The sequence below is a fragment of the Rhinatrema bivittatum genome, chromosome 6 (genome assembly GCF_901001135.1).
Source record: "Rhinatrema bivittatum chromosome 6, aRhiBiv1.1, whole genome shotgun sequence".
NCBI lineage: Eukaryota > Metazoa > Chordata > Amphibia > Gymnophiona > Rhinatrematidae > Rhinatrema > Rhinatrema bivittatum.
The window spans coordinates 272,817,875-272,837,888 of record NC_042620.1 but is presented as its reverse complement, the minus strand read 5'-3'; the positions used below and the strand labels follow the sequence as shown (position 1 = coordinate 272,837,888).

Genomic DNA, 20,014 nt, shown 5'->3' with positions numbered 1-20,014 from the left:
TGCTGAGGAAGTCCGCTGACACGTTGCCTTTTCCTGCGATGTGGGAGGCCAAGATGCCTTGTAGGTTTATATCTGCCCGTGCCATGAGAGAGTCTATCTCCAGAGACACCTGCTGGCTCTTGGTTCCTCCCTGGCGGTTGATGTAAGCGACTGTTGTCACGTTGTCAGACATTATTCAAATTGCTTTGCCTCGGAGTCTGTGGCTGAATTGCAGGCACGCTCGTCTGACTGCTTGAGCTTCCAGGCGGTTTATGTTCCATTTCGCCTGTTCCTTGTTCCATTGTCACTGGGCCATCAGTTCCTGACAGTGGGCTTCCCCATCCTCGCAGGCTCGCATCTGTGGTGAGAAAGATCCAGTTCGGTAGGGATAGGCTTACTCCTCTGCTTAAGTGGTCTTCCTGTAACCACCACGAACTGAGAACATACATCTGCTGGTAGTTGGAGGCGAATTGAGTAGTCCTGGGACAGTGGGTTCTATCGTAACAGTAAGGAGTGCTGGAGCGGTCGCATATGGGCCCTTGCCCATGGGACGATCTCCAGGGTTGATGCCATGAGGCCGAGGACTTGAAGATAGTCCCATACCTTGAGGCGTGCATTGGTCATCAATCGTAATTGTTCCATAATTTACTTTCTCCTCTGAGGAGGAAGGAAGACTGTTCTGTTTGGTGTCGAAACAGGCCCCCAGGTACTCTAGCAATTGAGAGGGCTGCAGACTGCTCTTGCTCATGTTCACGATCCAGCCGAGTTCCTGCATGTTATGGTTTTGAGGTGTTTAAGTGGATTCTTGGGAACTGTGGGAGATGACCTCGCCCACAGGGAGGAGCCCCATGGGGAGCCATAGTACTGGGCTAGACTCAGGACGCACAAACACAGAGTTTTGTCTTTTATTGTACAGCTGATGTATACCACCAGAGGTGGTAGTAGTGAGGTGATCCAGAGGTAACAGTCCAGGGATCCGAGGCAGAGGGAACCCGTCTCACCAAGATGGTATAGGGAGATCCAGGTGTAGATGAGACAGACTGAGAATTAGATTACTCACTAGATGGTAGCTGTAAGGTTGACGATTCCACCAGGCAGAAGTAGATGGTTACAGGCACCGAGGAAGGGAGAGCAGACCCTCGAGGAGCAAGTACCTGATCCCAGTAAGGCACCTGAAAGAAAGCAAAGGGTCCCTGAGGAGTGGGTACCCAGGTAATAGATTACCCCGAAGGGCAGAGAAAGCTTCCAGCGGCAGCACGGAAGCACAGAGTAGCTTAGACCAGACAAGTCCAATCCTTGCTAACTCAATGAGCTAGCAAACAAGCGTAGGCTAAATACCCGGATGGCGTGACGTCACTCGAGGGGGACACCCCCGAGGTTCCCGTCATGACGTGGATAAAGATGTGGGTGGTGTGCGTGCGCGCACCCTAGGAGGCCCTTAGGAGAAACATGGCATGAGGCTTTGCCATAGCCGTTCCGGGGACACCGGAGAATGCGGCTTGCAGACGTGGCGGTAGCCATCTTCCCAAGGCTAGTGGAGAGAGCAGAGAAAAAAGGTGAGGCACAAGGGTCGAACCCGTCTGAGACCAACGGACGCAACACTGCAGTAGGCCCTTGACTCTGCTGGTTACCTGCCGGCTCTTTTCCGAAGACTTTGCCCTGATTAGCCAATTGTCCAGGTAAGGGTGTACCAGGATCTCTTCCTTCCTCAGTGTTGCCGCCACGTCCACCATGATTTTGGTGAAAGTTCTGGGGGGCAGTTGCTAGGCCGAAGGGTAGCGCTCGGGAACTGGTAATGGTGACCCAGTATCGCAAAGCGCAGGAAGCACTGGTGATCCTGATGGACTGGGATGTGAAGGTAGGCTTCGGAAAGGTCCAGGGAGGTTAGAAACTCTCCCGGTTATACTGCCATTATTACAGACCGAAGAGTTTCCATGCGGAATTTGTCTCAAGGGATGCTGTGGAACTCCAGTGAGTAACCTTCTCGAATAATGTTTAGAACCCATTTGTCCGACGTTATCTCGAGTCAAGTCAGCCCCCTATATCCTCTTCCTGTGGATGGGTCTGCCCAGTCTCATTGTGGAGCACGTCTGGAACCTGCCCCCGGGCCTGCTCCCCTCTTGGTCTGTCTGTTCCAAAAGGGCTGGGACCTTCCGGAGGGATGAGGAGCCCGGAACTGTGAGCTCCTGTAGGGTCTAAAGTGTTGTGAGCCTCTGCCCTTGGTTCTTCTGGGGGAGGGATGATGAGGTCTTTAACTCTTATCTTCCGGTAGCCGAGGCACTGGGAATTCCAAGTTGGCTAACTTCTCAAATTCGCTTCCGAATAAGAGATCCTTTAAAAGGCATTTTTGTGAGATTCGCTTTAGATTTGGCGTCCACAGATCCAATTCCGTAGCCATAGTTGTCTTCTGGCTGCCACTACCGAGGCAATGCCCCTGGCTGAGGTGCACACCAGGTGTGAGCTTCCGTCCGTGAGGAAGGCTGCTGCAGGTTCCATCATCTCACCGGTATACATTCCGGAGTTATTTGCCTCTCTCGAGAGGAGCAAGCAGGAACATGCCACCAGTGTGCAGCAGGAAGCAATCTGCAGTGTCATTGCTGTTGCGTCGAAGGCCTGCTTAAGGATGGATTCCAATCATCTGTCCTGAGTGTCCTTCAATACAGCCCCTCCCTCAACGGGAATCGTTCGCTTTGAGATGGCATAGACCATAGCGTCCACTTTCGGGAAACGCAGGCGTTCCTTGGTCGCTGGTTCTAGAGGAAATAGGGCTTCCAAGGCCCGACCCCTTTTGAAGCTTGCCTCCGGGGCATCCCATTCCAGGTCAATCAGTCCCTGGATGGCTTCCATCATTGGAAAGTAGCATGAGGCCTTACGAAGGGATACCAAGATTGGGTTCTTCTTTGGTTCCGCCATACGGTCCCGTGCCAGAAATACCCAGCGTCTTCAGAGTCTGGGAAACAAGGGCTGGTAATTCATCCTTGTGGAAGAAGGATGAATTACCAGAAATCCCTCCATTCCTGGAGGGATTTCTCCTTCTTCCAGGGAGTCACTCATCATCTGAAGTGTCTGGGTCTCTGTTAGGGAAGATCTTGGTTAGGCAAGGCATGTCTCGAGGCATCCGAGCAGGGCCGGGAGGATCTTGGGCTTCCGGCAGGGGTTGAGTCTGGGGCGCAGCTGGGGCTAATTGCGCCTTAACGAAGGCTTGCAGCGCCTGGAAAAATTCCAACCAGGAGAAGGTCCCTGGGTCCATGTTAATCCCTGGGGAAGTCTGTGAAGGGGCTCCAGAGGTGGAGAAGCCATCTCAGAGATGCATAGGTCCGGGGAGCTATCGTCAGTTCCAGAACCATCTCCAGACATTAAGGGACCAGGCTTAGGTTCCCCCTGGGCTTCTTCGCAATGTTGACACAGGCAGGACTCCAATTCAGGCTGCGCGGCTCTTATGTGGCAGGCTGTGCAAAGTGTGCCTTCTGGCCTTCTTGGGCGCCGGTGCCATTGTCTGTATGTGTTTGTGTGCGTGCAGTTGTAAACGAGGTTCTGCGTGTAGATATGCGCACAGGTTCGCTCAGTTGTGCGCGCTGCTATGCTCGCATCTGTATTGGATGCGCACAAGTTAGATGCATCGGCCGCCCGGCCTGCCCCGCGCATACCGCCAGTCAAGAAGGGAAGATGGCGCCGAGACCCCCCCCGCGCGTAAGATGGCGCGCCCCCCCCCCCCGAGGGTCTCCACGTGTGTGGACACTTGAACCGGACCTAGCCCAACCAAGGCTGCTCAACCCGACCGGTGCTCCCTTCTAACCTCGCCGGGGACGGATTCGGAACGGCAATCTGAGCTCTGGAGATTGGAGAACTGAATTTAAAGATTTTTTTTTTCTTACCTGGTCTCAGCGTTTACCGATCGTGTGTCGGACGGTCTCCAACTGTGGGGGGGGGGGGGGGGGGGAATTACCTTCACCGCCACGCTCGTTTCTGCATCTGCTGCCTTTCAGCCACACTGAGGGCTAAGTGCACGCCAGGAACCGGCTACCAGACCAAGGCATACCTCTGAGGGATATCGTAGATCACCTCAGGAATTCTTGACTGGGGGAGGGATTCTTAGGTATCACAGCAGGATAGCGGGGCTCGATCTTCCTTAAGGTAAATTTTGTTTCTTCTTTGCTGTAATTCTTACCACTATTCTACTGTATTGGATAGTGTCTGCATCTGCCAGGAGACGGAGAGATAATGAAGAGCTGAGGTTACTGCAGGGGTATATCTAGAGTGACGTCAGCTTTGAAATCTGACGCCGTCTCCCATCTGCTAGCGGAAGAGCACAATACCCATGGGTCCTGAGTCCATCTGGCTACACGCTAGGAAATCCCTCTTTACAAAGTACCACTACTACCATCATCACAGAAAAGATTCTTGGGGCAGTGGCCAGGCCAAAAGACAGGGCCCAAAACTGAAAGTGACCTCCCAGTACAACAAAAAAAGATTTTTCATTATCCTCCCTGATTGGAATATGAAGGTATGTCAGATCCAAAGACATTAGAAATTCCCTTTGTCATACCACTACCATAACAGCTCTGTTGACCTTTTGTAAGATCCAAAATAGGCCAAAAGGTAACTTCTTTTTTTGGAATTATGAAATAAATTGAATTAATTCTTTAGCATTTCTGAGAAACCAGAATCGGGACAATGCTTCCAAGTGCAGAAGATATTACAGTGTTACTTGAACTGCCTCCCTCTTCCAAGTGACATGCAAGGGAACACCATAAAAGCATCTGAAATAGGATGGGAAATTCCAGGGCACAGCCACCCTTGACTACCTCCAGAATCCACTGATCTGAAATCTTTGGACCCATCTTCAGTTAAAGGCTGACAGCCGGCCACCTAGGAGTTCCAAAAACTGTCCCCTCTCCCTTTTAATTGAGAATTCAAGGACCCTGCAGCATTGGTAGGACCTCCATCATTACTCTAAAAGAACTGAAATCCATAATAGAGCCTAGTTCACTGGCCACCTGAAGATCTAACCAATCTCCCAGGCTTCAAATCACAAAAATTAATCCTAACTGGCATAGACCTTGCTGCCTCCTTGGGCTTATGCTCCAGCAAATCTGGGAGCTTTAGACTCCAAGGCCTTCATGAATATTTCATGATCCTCTCCAAATAAAGAGTCTCCCTTTTAAAGGAAATTTAACCTCCTGAGTCTTAAAAATACAGGGTGGCCCATGGAAAAGTAGCCTGCCTCCAATGCACTGGTATTGGAGGCGGGCTACTTTTCCATGGGCCACTCTGTAGAATCAGCAAACCAATTATGCAGCCAGAAAAAACATCAAGCTGCTACAACAGAAACCATAATCCTGGCCATAGCCCTAAACAAATCATAGGAAGCATCTGCCAAGAAGGCTGCTCCTGGGTCCATCTGGGTCGCCTCATTCAAAACAGAGCCAATCCTTTTAAAAGGTTTGCTAGGAAAACACAGCAACAAATGCAGACTAGCTCTTGCAATGACTCTGCGGCATATAGCCACCTGAAGGGCCAAGCCAGCTGCCTCTAACACCTGCTTACCAATTCAGTCTTCCTATTCTGTACATCCTTGAGGGCAGGATCACCATCTTCAGAAATAGTAGTCCTCCAAGTGACAACATAAACTAGCACATCCATTTAGAGGCACTAAGTGTCTCCCTTTCCTGAGCATTCATACGATACAGCTTAGCCAAAGCCTTTCCTCTCTTAAAATTGGTCTCTGGAAAGTCCCATTCCACAGAAATCAATTCCTGGATCAATCTATGCAGAAGGCAAGCTCTAGATGGTTTCCTTAGAACCCACCATAACAGGGTCCTTGGCTGAATTCACATCTTTTCACCCTTTTCCTCTGCTATAGACCATCACCCCAGGAGCACTGCATCCACTTCTTCACCTGGCCTAAACCAGGACTCAATCACAGTACGGGATGCTACCATCTGCTGGAGAGAGAAAATACTGGAAGAATGAATGCAGCATGGGACCCTGTAAGGGATTATGTCAGCAACCCTGTTCTCTGTCGCCATCTGTTGTTGGGGAGCATAACCCATGCATCTGGACTGATCTTGCTGGATGATGAGCAAGAGCTGCATCATTTGTAGGCACAGTGGTAGACAGAGGGCCATGCCACCCTTGGAAAAACAGTGATGGGAGTAGAGATTTTATGTTTTATATAGTGTTAGTTTTACCATGATGTTTATGTAATATGGTTATGAACCTTCATTTTCAGAATTTATTTTATTTCTCTGGGGGAATTTATCAGTGTTTACTGCAACAAGAACAAAAATTACATTTACCAAGAAAAATCATGCATAATTTATTCTGACTGATCTCTCCCATTTTGGTTCTTGTAGTAAACACTTGTAAATTTCCAGGAACATTAAAATAAAAGCTGAAAACGAAGGTCTCCAAAAATGGTATAATCTGCCTTGTGCAATAGTATTGCAGGAAGGCAGAAAATAAATGATATAAAGAGAGGCAGGGAGGCTGTGTCACTTGGCAAAGTAGGCAGAAAGAAGAGGGCTATGTGACAGACAGGGCTGGTGGGTGCCCATAGAGGGGTAGCAAGGCCTGTGTTACCTGAGGAAACAGTCAGGCAGGGAAGATAATATCTTAGAGACATAAATGAAGGTAGTAGAATCCAAAACAGAATAAAAACAAGCAATGATACCTCAAAAGATAAAAACTGAGGGTTTTGATTTGGGAATAAGTATTTCAGAATCCAATCCACAAACTATTTATAGAGGATCACAGGAACTAAACTCTGCAAGATTTATCTACACTCCATTAACCATGGCCTAAAATACTTTTCTGCACTGTAAACATAGTCCCACTGATGGCCAGTAGCCAAGTGACATACATAGTAGTCAAGTCAGATGACTAGATCCTGAATTCTTGCAATCCAAAGCTCTCATGTAGATTTGCCAGATTTTGCTGGAAAATATAAAGAGCCAACATTGCATGTGGTCCTGCATCAGGCAGCCATGCAGCAGGGCAACAGCAAAAGCCATGCACTATCTGTGTTTAGTTTCCCTATAATTACTTACCTGCCAATCCAGGACCTCAGGCTTCCCAGTGAATAGGTTGTGACAGTAATGACAGTTCAGATGGATACCGCCTTCTGGACTGGTACGCTATCAAGAAAAAGGAAACCAAAATTAAAGGAAAACAACAAATTATAAATTGCCACTTAACTCTCATGGTCATTGTATATGGATTAAAGCAGTAATTATTTACTTCTAGAGAAAGTTCCCAGGAAATTATCATAACTTCAATTTAGGCTGAATATCATAATATAAGTACATTCTTTCAGAAAAAATATGTATCTAAACCCAAATGCTAGGAGTAAACAACCTGCATAGTGAAAGCAACAATAAGCTCTGTGTTCAAAAAGTTTAAAAAAAAAAAAAAAAGCAAGGAGCCATCTAGTAACCTTCAGAAATAGATAACCAGCAGAATATAAATATGAAAGCAAAGCTGCTTACTTGTAATAGGTTTTCTCCATAAAGAAAAAACACAAATCAGCTACACAAGTGGGTGATATCCAACAGCAAAAAGAGACACTTTCTCTGAGCGCAGAAAGACACACAGCCACTTTGCACGGTTCTTCTCAGTCTTTTCACAAAGTGTCAGTGGACTGTAATACGGATTTTGTAGTATATGCAATACAACTTCCCTGCCTGTTGCTGTATATTTGTCATACTAAGAGACTATACATAAGCACCTTATGTATCAAGAAGCTTTCTGCACCAACTATATAACAGTGTGCAGAGAGAGAGACAGAGAAATCTGGGGGGGGGGGGGTGCAGAAGGCTAGCTGAAGACTTGCTGCCTTTGAATAAAAATATAACTTATACTAATAAATAATATAGTAAACAGCTACTTTAGTTTCAAATGTAATATAAAATATGGAAATGTTTGCCAATTTGCTTCATAATTTAAAAAAGTTTTGAAACAGGATCTATCCCTGAGCTGCCACAAGAAACTGGGGTAGGGGGTGGGGGGGGGGGGGAGAATGTGCCTTAGACCTTCTGCTCCCTGTTGTCCAACATTTGAAAGGGGAAAAGAAGAGAGGGATGACGGGGGACAACAGCACCAACAGTGTCTAGGGGCGCCAAAACCCTAAATCCATCCCTGCGAGTGGAGAGGATGACTTTCAGTGTCTGATGCGAGCATGCATGTCCTGCAATGCCAGACACCATTGAGAGCGCAGCGTCCATTGCACACACTGCATGTGTAGCCGAGCAACGGGGTGACATACACCGTCACTGCCATATGGCCCAGCAGCTGGAGAAACTGATGAGCAGAGACGTGGGCAGCTGGAGCTGCTAAGGTTTCTGCCCTGTCCTGAGGTAGGTAGGCCCTCTCCTGGATGGTGTCCAGGAGTGCCCCAATGAAGTCCAGCTGCATGGCCGGCTGAAGGTGGGACTTGGCATAGTTGATCAAGAATCCCAGGGTCTCCAGAGTTTCGCTTATGCGGCGCATGGCACTCTGAGCCCCTTGATGGGTGTTGCCTTTGATTAGCCAATCATCGAGGTAGGGAAACACATGAATTCCCAGCGTCCTTGTGACCTTGGGCAAGTCACTTTACCCTCCATTGCCTCAGGTACAAAACTTAGATTGTAAGCCCTCTGGGGATAGGGAAATACCTACAGTACCTGAATGTAAACCGATGTGATATCTCAATTGAGATCGAATGTCGGTTATATAAAAATAATAAATAAATAAATACACAATAAATAAACGGGCACAGACAACTGCCAGACATTTGGTGAAAATTCAGGGCGCAGATGCCAGGCCAAAGGGCAGAACTTGATACTAATAGTGGTGCCCGTCGACTAAAAATCTTAGGTACTGCCAATCAGTCTGAAAAATGGAAATATGGCGTATGCATCTTATAGATCAAGAAAGCAGAGCCAGACCCTGCCCTTGGAAAGGGGGGGGGGGGGGGGGATCAGGGTGCTCAGTGAGACCATCTTGAACTTTTCCTTTACCAAGAAGCGGTTTAAGGCTCTCAGGTCCAGAATGGGTCTGAGGCCACCCATTTTCTTGGGAATAAGGAAATACCTAGAGTAGAAACCTCTGCCCCATTGGCTGGTTGGAACAGGTTCGACCGCTTGAGCAGAAACAAGGGCAGAGAGCTCTACATGCTGGAAATGCAGCCGGTAACCCTGGCGAACGATGGATAGGACCCAGAGGTCCGATGTGATAGAGATCCATCGATCTGTGAAAAGTGGAAGACTACCCGGGGTGCTAGGGTCCCGCAGGAAAGCATGGCTCATACTCCCTCGCCGCCAGTCAAAGTCCTGTGGCGGGTTTGTGGTGGAGCTGTGGGCGCCCTAGGTGGCCTAGGCTGTCTGGCCTTGGGGACAGGCCTCTGAGCCCTAGCTCTCGGGCAGGTAATACTTACGAGGCTGATAGAAAGGCCGTCTCAGGTATTGTCAAGAGGGCTTCCTGGTAGGCTACATGTCGGAAGTGCTAACTGACAATTGCTGAAGGATTTCTCGGTAATCCTTCAGCTGAGCTACAGCCTCCTTAATCTTGTCCCTAAACAGGTTCTCACCCGTACAAGGCAAGTCAGAGAGAGGGTCTTGCATCTCAGGGTGCAAGTCGGAGGCTCACAGCCAAGCCATCCTACAGGCGCCACTGCCCGCTGCAGCGGATCTCATAGCTGTCTCGAAGACATCGTAAGCTGAGCGGACTTCATGTTTATCAAACTCCAGGACCTGCTGGATGATAGCCTGAAAATCATCCTGGAACCGTTGAGGCAGATGCTCACTGAACTCAAGGGGCCTGCTTCCACAGATTCTGGGAATACTGCCCCATTTAAAGCTGGTAGCAAGTTATACAGGCAATGAACATGGCGCCTTGAAATACTCTGTGTCCCAATGAAACAAGGGCTCTAGGTTCGCGCCCTGGCGGAGCAAGGCATGGATACGAACCCTCTTAGCCTTTTTCATCGCTGACTCTACCACCACCGATTGGTAGGGGAGTTGACGGCGGTTGAACCCAGTCGATGGCTGGACTAGGTACATCACATCTGTCTTTCTATTAACTGGTGGGCACCGAGATGGGATGCTCCCACAGGCGGGTTTACCAGTTCCTTGAAAATGTCATGAACTGGTACCACCACCATCACCTTTGGGGCATGCATGAACTGTAGGATCTCAAGCATTTTGTGCCTGAAGTCCTGCTCTGACAATAACTGGAAGGGCATCAACTCGGCCACGGCCTTGACAAACCCCACAAAGGAGAGGTTCTCCGGGGGGAGATCGCCGTTGTTCCTCTGGTGGAGAAGGTTCAGAAGGCAGATCCTCTGATTCCACTGAGGAAGATATGGATGCCTCACCCTCCCAGAGGTCGTAGGGGGCCTCAACCTCGCTGCGACCCACCAGGGATGCAGGGGGCCAAAAGCCCATCAGCGTGCATGGCCTGGGCTTCGAATGCACCAAGAGGCACTGGAGGCCCTCTCGCCCACGAGGGATCGGGGGTACTAAAGGAATAGACAAGGGTGTCCTCTCTCTCACCACTCTTTACTCATCCTAAATGTCGAGCCTTTAGCAGTGGTTATCAAAAAATTAGTGGAGATACAGGGAATTAAAGCAGGAGCGAATTGTTATTATAAGATTTCCCTTTATACCGACAACATTATGTTTACCTTGTTGCAACCTGAAATTTCATTAAAATCAGGAGAGGAGATGCAGTTATTTGGAAAATGTTGGGCTTCAAGGTAAATATGGAAAAGTTGGAAATTTTACCAATTCATTTAGGGGAGTCTCAGGGCTACTCCTTGACAGAATGGTTACCATTTAATGGAATAAAGAGAAGCTGAGGTATTTGGAGGTTCAGTATGGCAATCTTTATAAATCAAATTACACTTCATTACTGAGCTCATTATTCCAAGATTTGGATAAGTGGGATAGATTTTCAATTTTTTGGGTTGTGAGGGTGGCAGTGATAAAAATGAATCTCTTGCCTAGACTTTGTTACCTGTTACAGTCATTGCCATGTATTGTACCAGATAAAATTCTTAAAGACTTACAGAAAAAGATCTTTGTTTTCATATGGAAGAGACACCCTCCCTGAGTAGCAAAATATGTTCTATATCGTACTAAACTGGAGGGGGATTTAGGGGTACCACACAACATTTTGAGGCGTCCCAGCTGAAAGCAATTGTGGAACATCATTTAAAGGAAAATAGAAAGCAATGGGTAGATATAGAACAAAGTATTGTGGGATTAATATCAATTCAGCACATTTTCTGGTTGCATAAAAGTTATAAATGGGATTTTGAACAAAATTTCCTCTTGCACTAAATGTACTCTAGTGGTATGGAATAGAGAAGCATGTACTTGGCAGTAGAGAATTTCTATATAGCACTCCCATTAGATATATCATCTTTACAGTTGGACAAGAGCATGTAGTTTGGAGAATAAAGGATTAGATCGTCTGGGCCAATTGTGGACAGGACAAGGTGTGATAGGGTTCACGGTTTAAGTCATAAATTTAATTTAACACCTTCATGTTATCTTGCGACTGCGCAATTAAAACTTTATGAATATGAAAGCAGTCAAAACTAGCTTACTTATGGCAAATCGTTGTTTGAGGGATACTGCGAACAAGCGCATAAGGTAACAGGGATTATATCTAAAATGTGTGATGTGTTAAATCAATGGTAAAATCTAAATGCATGTTAGCATGGGAGGCTGATTTGGAGGAGGGCTGCAATGAAGAGACGTGGGGCATACGTTTTCCTGCTATTGGCCATAGTTCAGCATCATCGGCTCTGATAGAGAGGGGCTACAAAAGGTTATATAGATGAGATTTAACTCCACATCGTCTTCACAAAATATATCCCTCGTTTGGTAGTCTCTGTTGGAGGAACTGGGGGGGGGGGGGGGGATACTGGTATTTTTATGCATGTGTGGTGGGGTCCTGTTCTAAAGTTAAAAAATATTGAACAGCAATTCAAATTTTATGGAGAAACTGATGTGAAGATATTAATGAACCCAAAATTTTGGCTACTCAGGATGCCCAATATGGACCTTCCTCAATATCAGCAAAGAATAAATGACTTTTGGTGATAGCAGAGAGGTGCGTTTTAGCAGCTTAGTGTAAAAAGCTGGATATTCCTTAGATGAGTGCGGTTTTAGCCAATGGAGATCTATTCAGTAAATGGAAAAGATAACAGCTGTGCAGAATAATGCAGAGATACACGGACACTTGGGATACTGTTCTCACATGGTTGCAGTCTAATTAGTATACATAGTCCTTTTTGGGTATGAGTTCTTTCTTTTTCATTCATGCACCCATTCATTCATTTATGCATTACATAAGAACAGAAGATATGCCATACTAGGTCAGACCAAAGGTCCATCAAGCCAAGAATCCTGTTTCCAACAGTGGACAATCCAAGTCGCAAGTACCTGGCAAGAACCCAAACATTAAAAAGATTACATGCTATTAATGCCAGCAACAAGCAGTGGCTATTCCCTATTGATTAACAGTTTATGGACTTTTCCTCCAGAAATTTATCCACTTTTTTTTTTTAACCGGAGCTACACTAACTGCATTAACCACATCCTCTGGTAACGAATTTCAGAGCTTAATTGTGCGTTGCATGAAAAATAATTTTCTCCAATTAATATTAAATGTGCTACTTGCTAACTTCCTGGATTGCCCCCTAGTTCTTGTATTATTCGAAAGAGTAAATAACTGTTTCACATTTACCTGTTCTAGTCCTCTCATGATTTTGAAGACTTCTATCATATCCTCAGCCGTCTCTTCTCCAAGCTGAACAGCACTTTATCATTTTGGTCGCCCTTCTCCAGTGCAACTATATCCTTTTTGAGATGCTGCGACTAGAATTGCACACAGTATTCAAGGTGCAGCCTCACCATGGAGCGATATAGAGGCATTATGACATCCTCCATTTTATTTGCTATTCCCTTCCTAATAATTCCCAACATTGTTTGCTTTTTTGACTGCCACAGCACACTGAGCCGAGTTCAATGTAATATCAACTATGACGCCCAGATCTTTTTCCTGGATGGTAACTCCTAATATGGAGCCTAAAATTGTGTAACTACAGCCTGGGTTATTTTTCCCTATATGCATCACCTTGCACTTATCCACATTATATTTCATCTGCCATATGGATGCCTAATCTTCCAGTCTCACAAGGTTCTCCTGCAATTAATCATAATGCACTTGTGATTTAACTACTCTGAATAATTTTGTATCATCTGAAATCTGATCACCTCATTCGTCATACCCCTTTTCAGATCATTCATAAATATATTAAAAAGCACCAGTCCAAAATTTAGATCCCTGAGGCATTCCACTGTTTACCTTTTCCCACTGTGAAAAGAGACCACTTAATCCTACTCTGTTTCCTGTCTTTTAACCAGTTTGTAATCCACAAAAGGACATATCTTCCTATCCCATGACTTTTTAGTTTTCTTACTGGCCTCTCATAAGGGACTTTGTCAAATGCCTTCCAAAAATCCTAATACACCACATTTACCAGCTTGCCTTTATCCACGTTTATTCACCCCTTCAAAAAATATGTAGCAGGATTTGTAAGGCAAGACTTCCCTTGTGTAAATCCATGCTGGCTATGTTCCATTAAATAGCAAAATTGCTTACCTGTAATAGGTGTATCCCAGGACAGCAGGATATAGTCCTCACATATGGATCACGTCACTGGATGGAGCCCTATCGCGGAAAACTTTCTGTCAAAGTTTCTAGAAACTTTTGACTGGCACACTGAGCATGCCCAGCATGCCATGATCCCTCCAGGGGTCTCCCCTTCAGTCTTCTTTGTAGCAATAAGCTTTATCAAAAATAAAATAAAACGTTTCAGACCCAACTCCGCGGGGTGGCGGGTGGGTTTCATGAGGACTATATCCTGCTGTCCTGGGATAACACCTATTACAGGGTAAGCAATTTTGCTTTATCCCAGGACAAGCAGGATATAGTCCTCACATATGGGTGATTAGCAAGCTACAGGCTGACTCGTATGAAGTGTGGACCAACAGCGCGCAATTTGTGCAACAGGCACAACAACTGGAGAACTGTTGGCTAAAATTGAGGAAGCCTGAAATCACAGCAGGTTGGATGCGGAAGGAGTTGGGGGTTATACTGGAAACAAGTTCTTTAAGACAAATTGTCCTTAAGCTGAATCTTGTCATCCTTCTTTGTCCAAACAGTAATGTGCTGCTAAGGTGTGAAGAGAACTCCATTTTGCAGCTTTACAAATCTCAGCAATTGGTACTGAACAATAGTGCGCTACTGAGGTTGACATTGCTCTTGAGTGCGCCTTTACTCGCCCCTGGAGGGAAAGGCCTGCTTTTTCGTAACAAAACTCTATACAATCTGCTAGCCAGTTGGAGAGAGTTTGTTTGCCTACTGCCTTACCTGTTTCTTTTGTTTAAAAACAAACCAAAGAGCTGGGTGGATTTCCTATGGACTGCAGTGCAGTCTAGGTAATAATGCAAGTGCATGTTTACAGTCTAAGGTGTGTAAGATCCTCTCTCCTTGGTCTTGGGAAGAATGTGGGCAAGACTATGGACTGATTAAAGTGGAAATCCGCAACCACCTTAGGAAGGAATTTAGGGTGAGTACAGAGAACTACTCGGTCATGTAGAAATCTTGAGTATGGTGAGTATGTGACAAGTGCTTGTAACTCACTAACCTGCCTAGCAGAGGTAATAGCTACAAGGAAGATAACTTTCCATATAAGAGATTTAACATCATAGGAATCAATAGGTTCAAAAGGAGAACGCATGAGTCTTGTCAGTACTACATTAAGGTCCCATTCTGTGACTGGAGGTCTAAAAGGGGGTTATAACTGTACTAAACCTCTCAAAAACCTACTGATCAGGGGCATATATATAGGATATAGGGGCATCCCCTATCCCCTTGTGGTATACCGAGATGGCACTCAAATGTACCCTGACTGAAGAAGTCTGGAGACCAGAGTCTGAAATGTACCAGAGATAGTCCAATAAAGATGATGTAGGGCAGGAAAAAGGGTCAATACTTTTTTGTGTGCACCACATGGCGAATCTTTTCCACTTACAATGATAGTATTTTCATGTGGAAGGTTTTCGTGAAGCTAGAAGCATTTGAGAGACATTAGCTGAAAGATTGAGCAGTTGTAGGATCAAGCATTCAACATCCAGTCTGTGAGGGATAGGGATTGAAGGCTGGGATGGCGCAGTCTGCCCTGATTCTGAGTAATGAGAGTGGGAGCTGTGCCCAGGCGAATTGGTTCCCTGATCGAGAGGTCGAGGAGTATGGGAAACCATACTTGTCGAGGCCAATACTGGGCTATGAGTATCATTGACCCTTTGTCCTGTTGTAGCTTCACTAGTGTTTTGGTTATTAGCAGTATCGGGGGATACGCGTATAGAAGCCTGAGTTCCAGGGGCAAGCAAAGGCGTCCCTGGCTAACTGGTTTCTCTGTTTGTGCAGGGAGCAGAATTTGTCCACTTTGTGATTCAGCTCGGATGCAAAAAGGTCCATTGTTTGATGACCCCAACATTGGAATATCTTGGTGGCTTCGAAAGGATCCAGGGACACTCGTGGGGTTGGAAATGACGACTGAGGCGATCTGCAACTATGTTGTGTATGCCTGCTAGATAAGTGGCCCGGAGAAACATGGAATGCGTGAGGGACCAATCCCAAATCTGCCCGGCTTCTTGGCAGAGGAGATAAGAGCCCATGCCTCCTTGTTTGTTCAGGTACCACATGGCAAGGGAGTCTGTTCTCCATTGTGCCAGTCAAAAGTTTCTAGAAATTTGACAAAGTTTTCCTCGATAGGGCTCCATCCATGACATCACCCATATATGTGAGGACTATATCCTGCTTGTCCTGGGATAACATGTTTATCTATATGTTCTGTGATTTTTATTCTTTATAATAGTTTACCTGATTTTTCCTGGCACTTAAGTCAGGCTCACTGGTCTATGCTTTTACAGAGAACCACTGGAGCCATTTTTAAATTTCGGAGTAAAATAGCCACCTTCCAGTCTTCAGGTACAACGGATAAACTTATTGATATGTTACAAATTAAATTTCATTTTTGAGTTCTTTCATAACCCAGCAGTCTGTTTGTATTAGAACAGTCTTGTGTGAAAGGCAGTCCTTGAACGCATTAAGCGCATAACGTATAGCTCGAAGCTCCAGGAAGTTGATTTGAAAAGTTGCTTCGAGTTTTGTCCAAGTACCTTGAGTCTGAAGATTGTCTACATGAGCTCGCCAACCTAAGGTGGATGCATCTGTAGTTAAGGGCACTTGTGGAACTGGTTGTTGAAACAGTAGACCTGTTAGCAAGTTGTTAGTGTTTGTCCACCAGGGGAACAATGAATGTAACTGGTGGGTTATGCGAACTGGAGACGACAGTGGTTGAATGGCTTGGAGCCATTGCGATTTCAAAGTCCACTGTGTTACTCTCATGGCTAATCTGGCCATAGGGGTGACATGAACTGTAGAAGCCATGTGACCTAGCAGACTGAGGAACTGATGGGCAGTTGCTGTTTGGCTTGTGTGCAGAGAGCTCGCTAAAGTGGACAAAGTCTCTGCGCGGTCCTTTGGGAGGAAGGCCTTGGATACGGTTGTATTCAATTCTGCTCCGATGAATTGTAGAGTGCGAGATGGTAGAAGGTGGGATTTTTTGTAATTAATTAGAAATCCCAATGAGTGAAGCAGATTGATTGTGTGTTTGAGGGAGACGAGAGCTCCTTGTCTTGATTGACTCTTGATGAACCAGTCGTTGAGATACAGGAATACATGTATGCTTTCCTTGCATAGATGGGCAGCTGCCACAGCCAGACATTTCGTGAACATTCTTGGTGCTGAGGCAAGTCCGAATGGCAGCACGCAATACTGAAAATGTTTGTGACCCACTAGGAAATGCAGGAACTTGTGATGAGGGGAAAATATTGAAATGTGAGCGTAAGCGTCTTGAAGATCCAGAGAACAGAACCAATCTCCTGTTTGAAGTAGGGGAATCATGGTGCCTAAGGATACCATCCTGAACTTTTCTTTCCATAGAAATTTGTTGAGTTCTCGAAGGTCTAAGATGGGTCGTAAACCTCCTGTTTTCTTTGGAATGAGGAAATAGTGGGAGTAGAATCCTCTGCGCCCTGCTGAGGTCGGGGAACTGGTTCCACGGTCCTGACGCTCAGGAAGGTGGATAATTCTGTTTGCAAAAGCGAGGAATGATTTTGTGGTACCCAAAATGAGCTTGGTGGGGTGTCGTTTGGTACTTTAAGAAAGTCCAGATGGTAACATTGAGATATTATGGAGAGTACCCATTGATCGAAGGTGATGTGTGACCAATTGGGGTGAAAGTATGAGATTCGACCTCCTTCAGGAAGGTCTGGAGTCGGGTTGGTGGAGAGGCTGCTGTCCTCTGGCAGGATTTCAAAATCCTGATGCAGTGCCTGTCTGAGGAGGTTGGGTCTTAGGTGCTCTTGGTTGTCTGGCTTGGCCCCTCTGGGCTGGTCTGGACGGCCTGCCACGGGGTGCTGGAGGATAGTATCTCCGTGGTCTATAATAGGGCTTTCTAGAGTCTTTCCTGGCTGGTCGACGTGCAAAAGATTGTGACTCTGATGGAACAGAAGAGTTGACGTAGAGTCTCTGAATGCTCTTTTAGCTGTGTTACAGCATCCCGAACTCTCTCTCCAAAGAGACTGTCTACCGCACAAGGAAGGTCCGCCAATGTTTCCTGAATTTCTGACCTAAGGTCCGAAGCTTTCAGCCAGGCGCATCTACGAGCACCTATTCCTGTTGCAGCTATCCTGGACAATGTTTCAAAACTGTCATAGGCTGCATAAGAACATAAGAAATTGCCATGCTGGGTCAGACCAAGGGTCCCATTCAAGCCCAGCATCCTCATGTTTCCCCATTTCTAAGCTTTTATAAATGCTATTATTGAAGGATTCTTGGAACTGCTGAGGAAGTGAATCTGACAACTCTTGCATCTGCTTCCACAAATTGCGTTGATACTGAGTCATATATAACTGATATGATGCAATTCTGGAAACCAACATGGACCCTTGAAACAATTTTCGGCCAAGGGTGTCCAGAAACGTTTGATCCTTCCCAGGAGGCATGGATGAGTGAGGTCAGATCCTCTTCGATTTCTTTTGGGCCAACTCCACCACAACAGACTGGTGTGGAAGCTGAGTTTTCTGAAAACCAGGAATATGTTGTACCAGGTATGTGGCGTCAGTCCGCTTGTTTACCGGTGGTATGGTACAAGGGTGTTCCCATAGTCTGTGCTGGAGATCCACAAGTACTTCATGTACAGGAATTGCCAGAACTTCTTTAGGAGGGTCCACAAATTGTAAAACCTCTAGGGTTTTTTGTCTGGTGTCCTCTTCTGTGGCTAACTGAAAAGGAATGGTATCAGCCATCTCTCTTACAAAATTGGAAAAAGAGAGGTCCTCTGGAGGGGGCTTTCTCCTCTCTTCTGGAGGGAAAGGATCCGATAAAATATCCTCCGATGAAGTATCCGTGTCTCCCTCATCCCAGGTGTCCGAAGAAGGTTGTCAAGGAGGAGTGGAGTGAGAATGGGACGGTGGCATCGAAGGCATCGAAAGTTTCATCGGTGGCAGCGATGGAAGCAATGGAGAAAAGGGAGGTCTCGGATGAGATATGCCCGATGGCCCTGGTATTGGTTCAGGCATCGGTAAATTCTTCGAGAAAGTTCTTAAGCATGAGGGAGAAAGTTACACAGAGAGGGGCTAAATTTCTCCTTAGGTTCCCTTGTCGTATTTTAATTTTTCAAAATTCTAGTTATGTATTTAACTAACCTAATCAACTTCGTTCATATCTTGAATCCTATTCCTAATTCTTCATAGATATATTAGCTGGGGGGAAAGTGTGTTTGGGGGTAGACACAATTTGATGTTAAGTAATTTCAAGTGTAAGTTGCTGCTCTAGAGTTTGCCATCCTCCAAATTTCATATATTTCTTATAATTTTGTAAACTCATAGATACTCACAGAATGTACAAAATAATTATGTTGGATTTTTTTTTTTCTCTGTTTTGAATGATGGATACAAGCTGTGTAATGTCTTTCTGAAAATGAAAATCTCAATAAAAATAAGGTTAAAAAAAAAATTCTTCGAGACATCATCGTCCTAGGACTGGGAAGCGGAGTTTTTGATCCTAGTGGGAGAGGTTGCACCGGAATGGCACCATGAAGAGCATCTAGCTTGGCGAGTATTGGTGCCAGTAGTGTCAAGTCTGGCATCTGTGTGGGCATTGGTGCTGGTATCGGCGCCGGCAATGGAATCGGCATTTGCGATGGCGTCTGTGCTGGCAATGGCATCGATGGAATCGCCTGCAAAGCTTCTTTAACCGCCTGGCGGATGAAACCGTTCAGTTCCGCCCTTATAGCTGGTGAAGTCAGAGCAGCTAAAGGGGGTGGCAGTGAAGGCAGAACTGGCCCTTCCACAGATCCCTGTGGTGGCACGGTACCCAGCAATGAAATTGGTGGGGATCACCTGGGAGTGATAGGAGTCATCGGTACCATTGATGCCTCTATCCAAGGTTTTTTCGGAGTCTGCTCGATAGGTATCAATTGCCCCCGGACATCGACTCCAGAGCTCTTCGATGCCGATGCTTCTCCAGATACTCGGTGCTCTTTTTCTCAAGCACAGAGGTGGATTTTGTAGACGACTGAGAAGAAGTCTGAGATGAATGGTCACCAGCTTCATCAGGACGACATTGAGTCTTAAATACTAACTTTTTTGCCACTCCAGCCGGAGAGGAGTGTGTCGAGGTCGATGTCGACTGCAGCAACTGAAGATGGAAAAGATGCTCCATCTTCTCCAGACGAGCCCGTCTACCTTTTGCTGTCATCTCAGCACACTGCAGGCAAGTCGATACATTGTGTTTCTTCCCAAACACAACACACATTCAATGTGTGGGTCCGTAATGGACATGGTGCGAGGACAATTCGGGCATTTCTTAAATCTGGTAGCCATTTTGAAGGCCGGACAGCCATTGACGGTCT

General features: G+C 46.1%; 1 protein-coding gene across 1 annotated transcript in view; it reads right to left on the bottom strand.

The window, feature by feature from the left end:
* Positions 1-20,014, bottom strand: part of ZMYM3 (zinc finger MYM-type containing 3) — a 453,384-nt gene that overhangs the window by 252,210 nt on the left and 181,160 nt on the right. Inside the window, 1 exon segment of the mRNA XM_029607228.1 lies at positions 7,029-7,115. Coding sequence (XP_029463088.1) covers positions 7,029-7,115 — 87 coding nt within the window.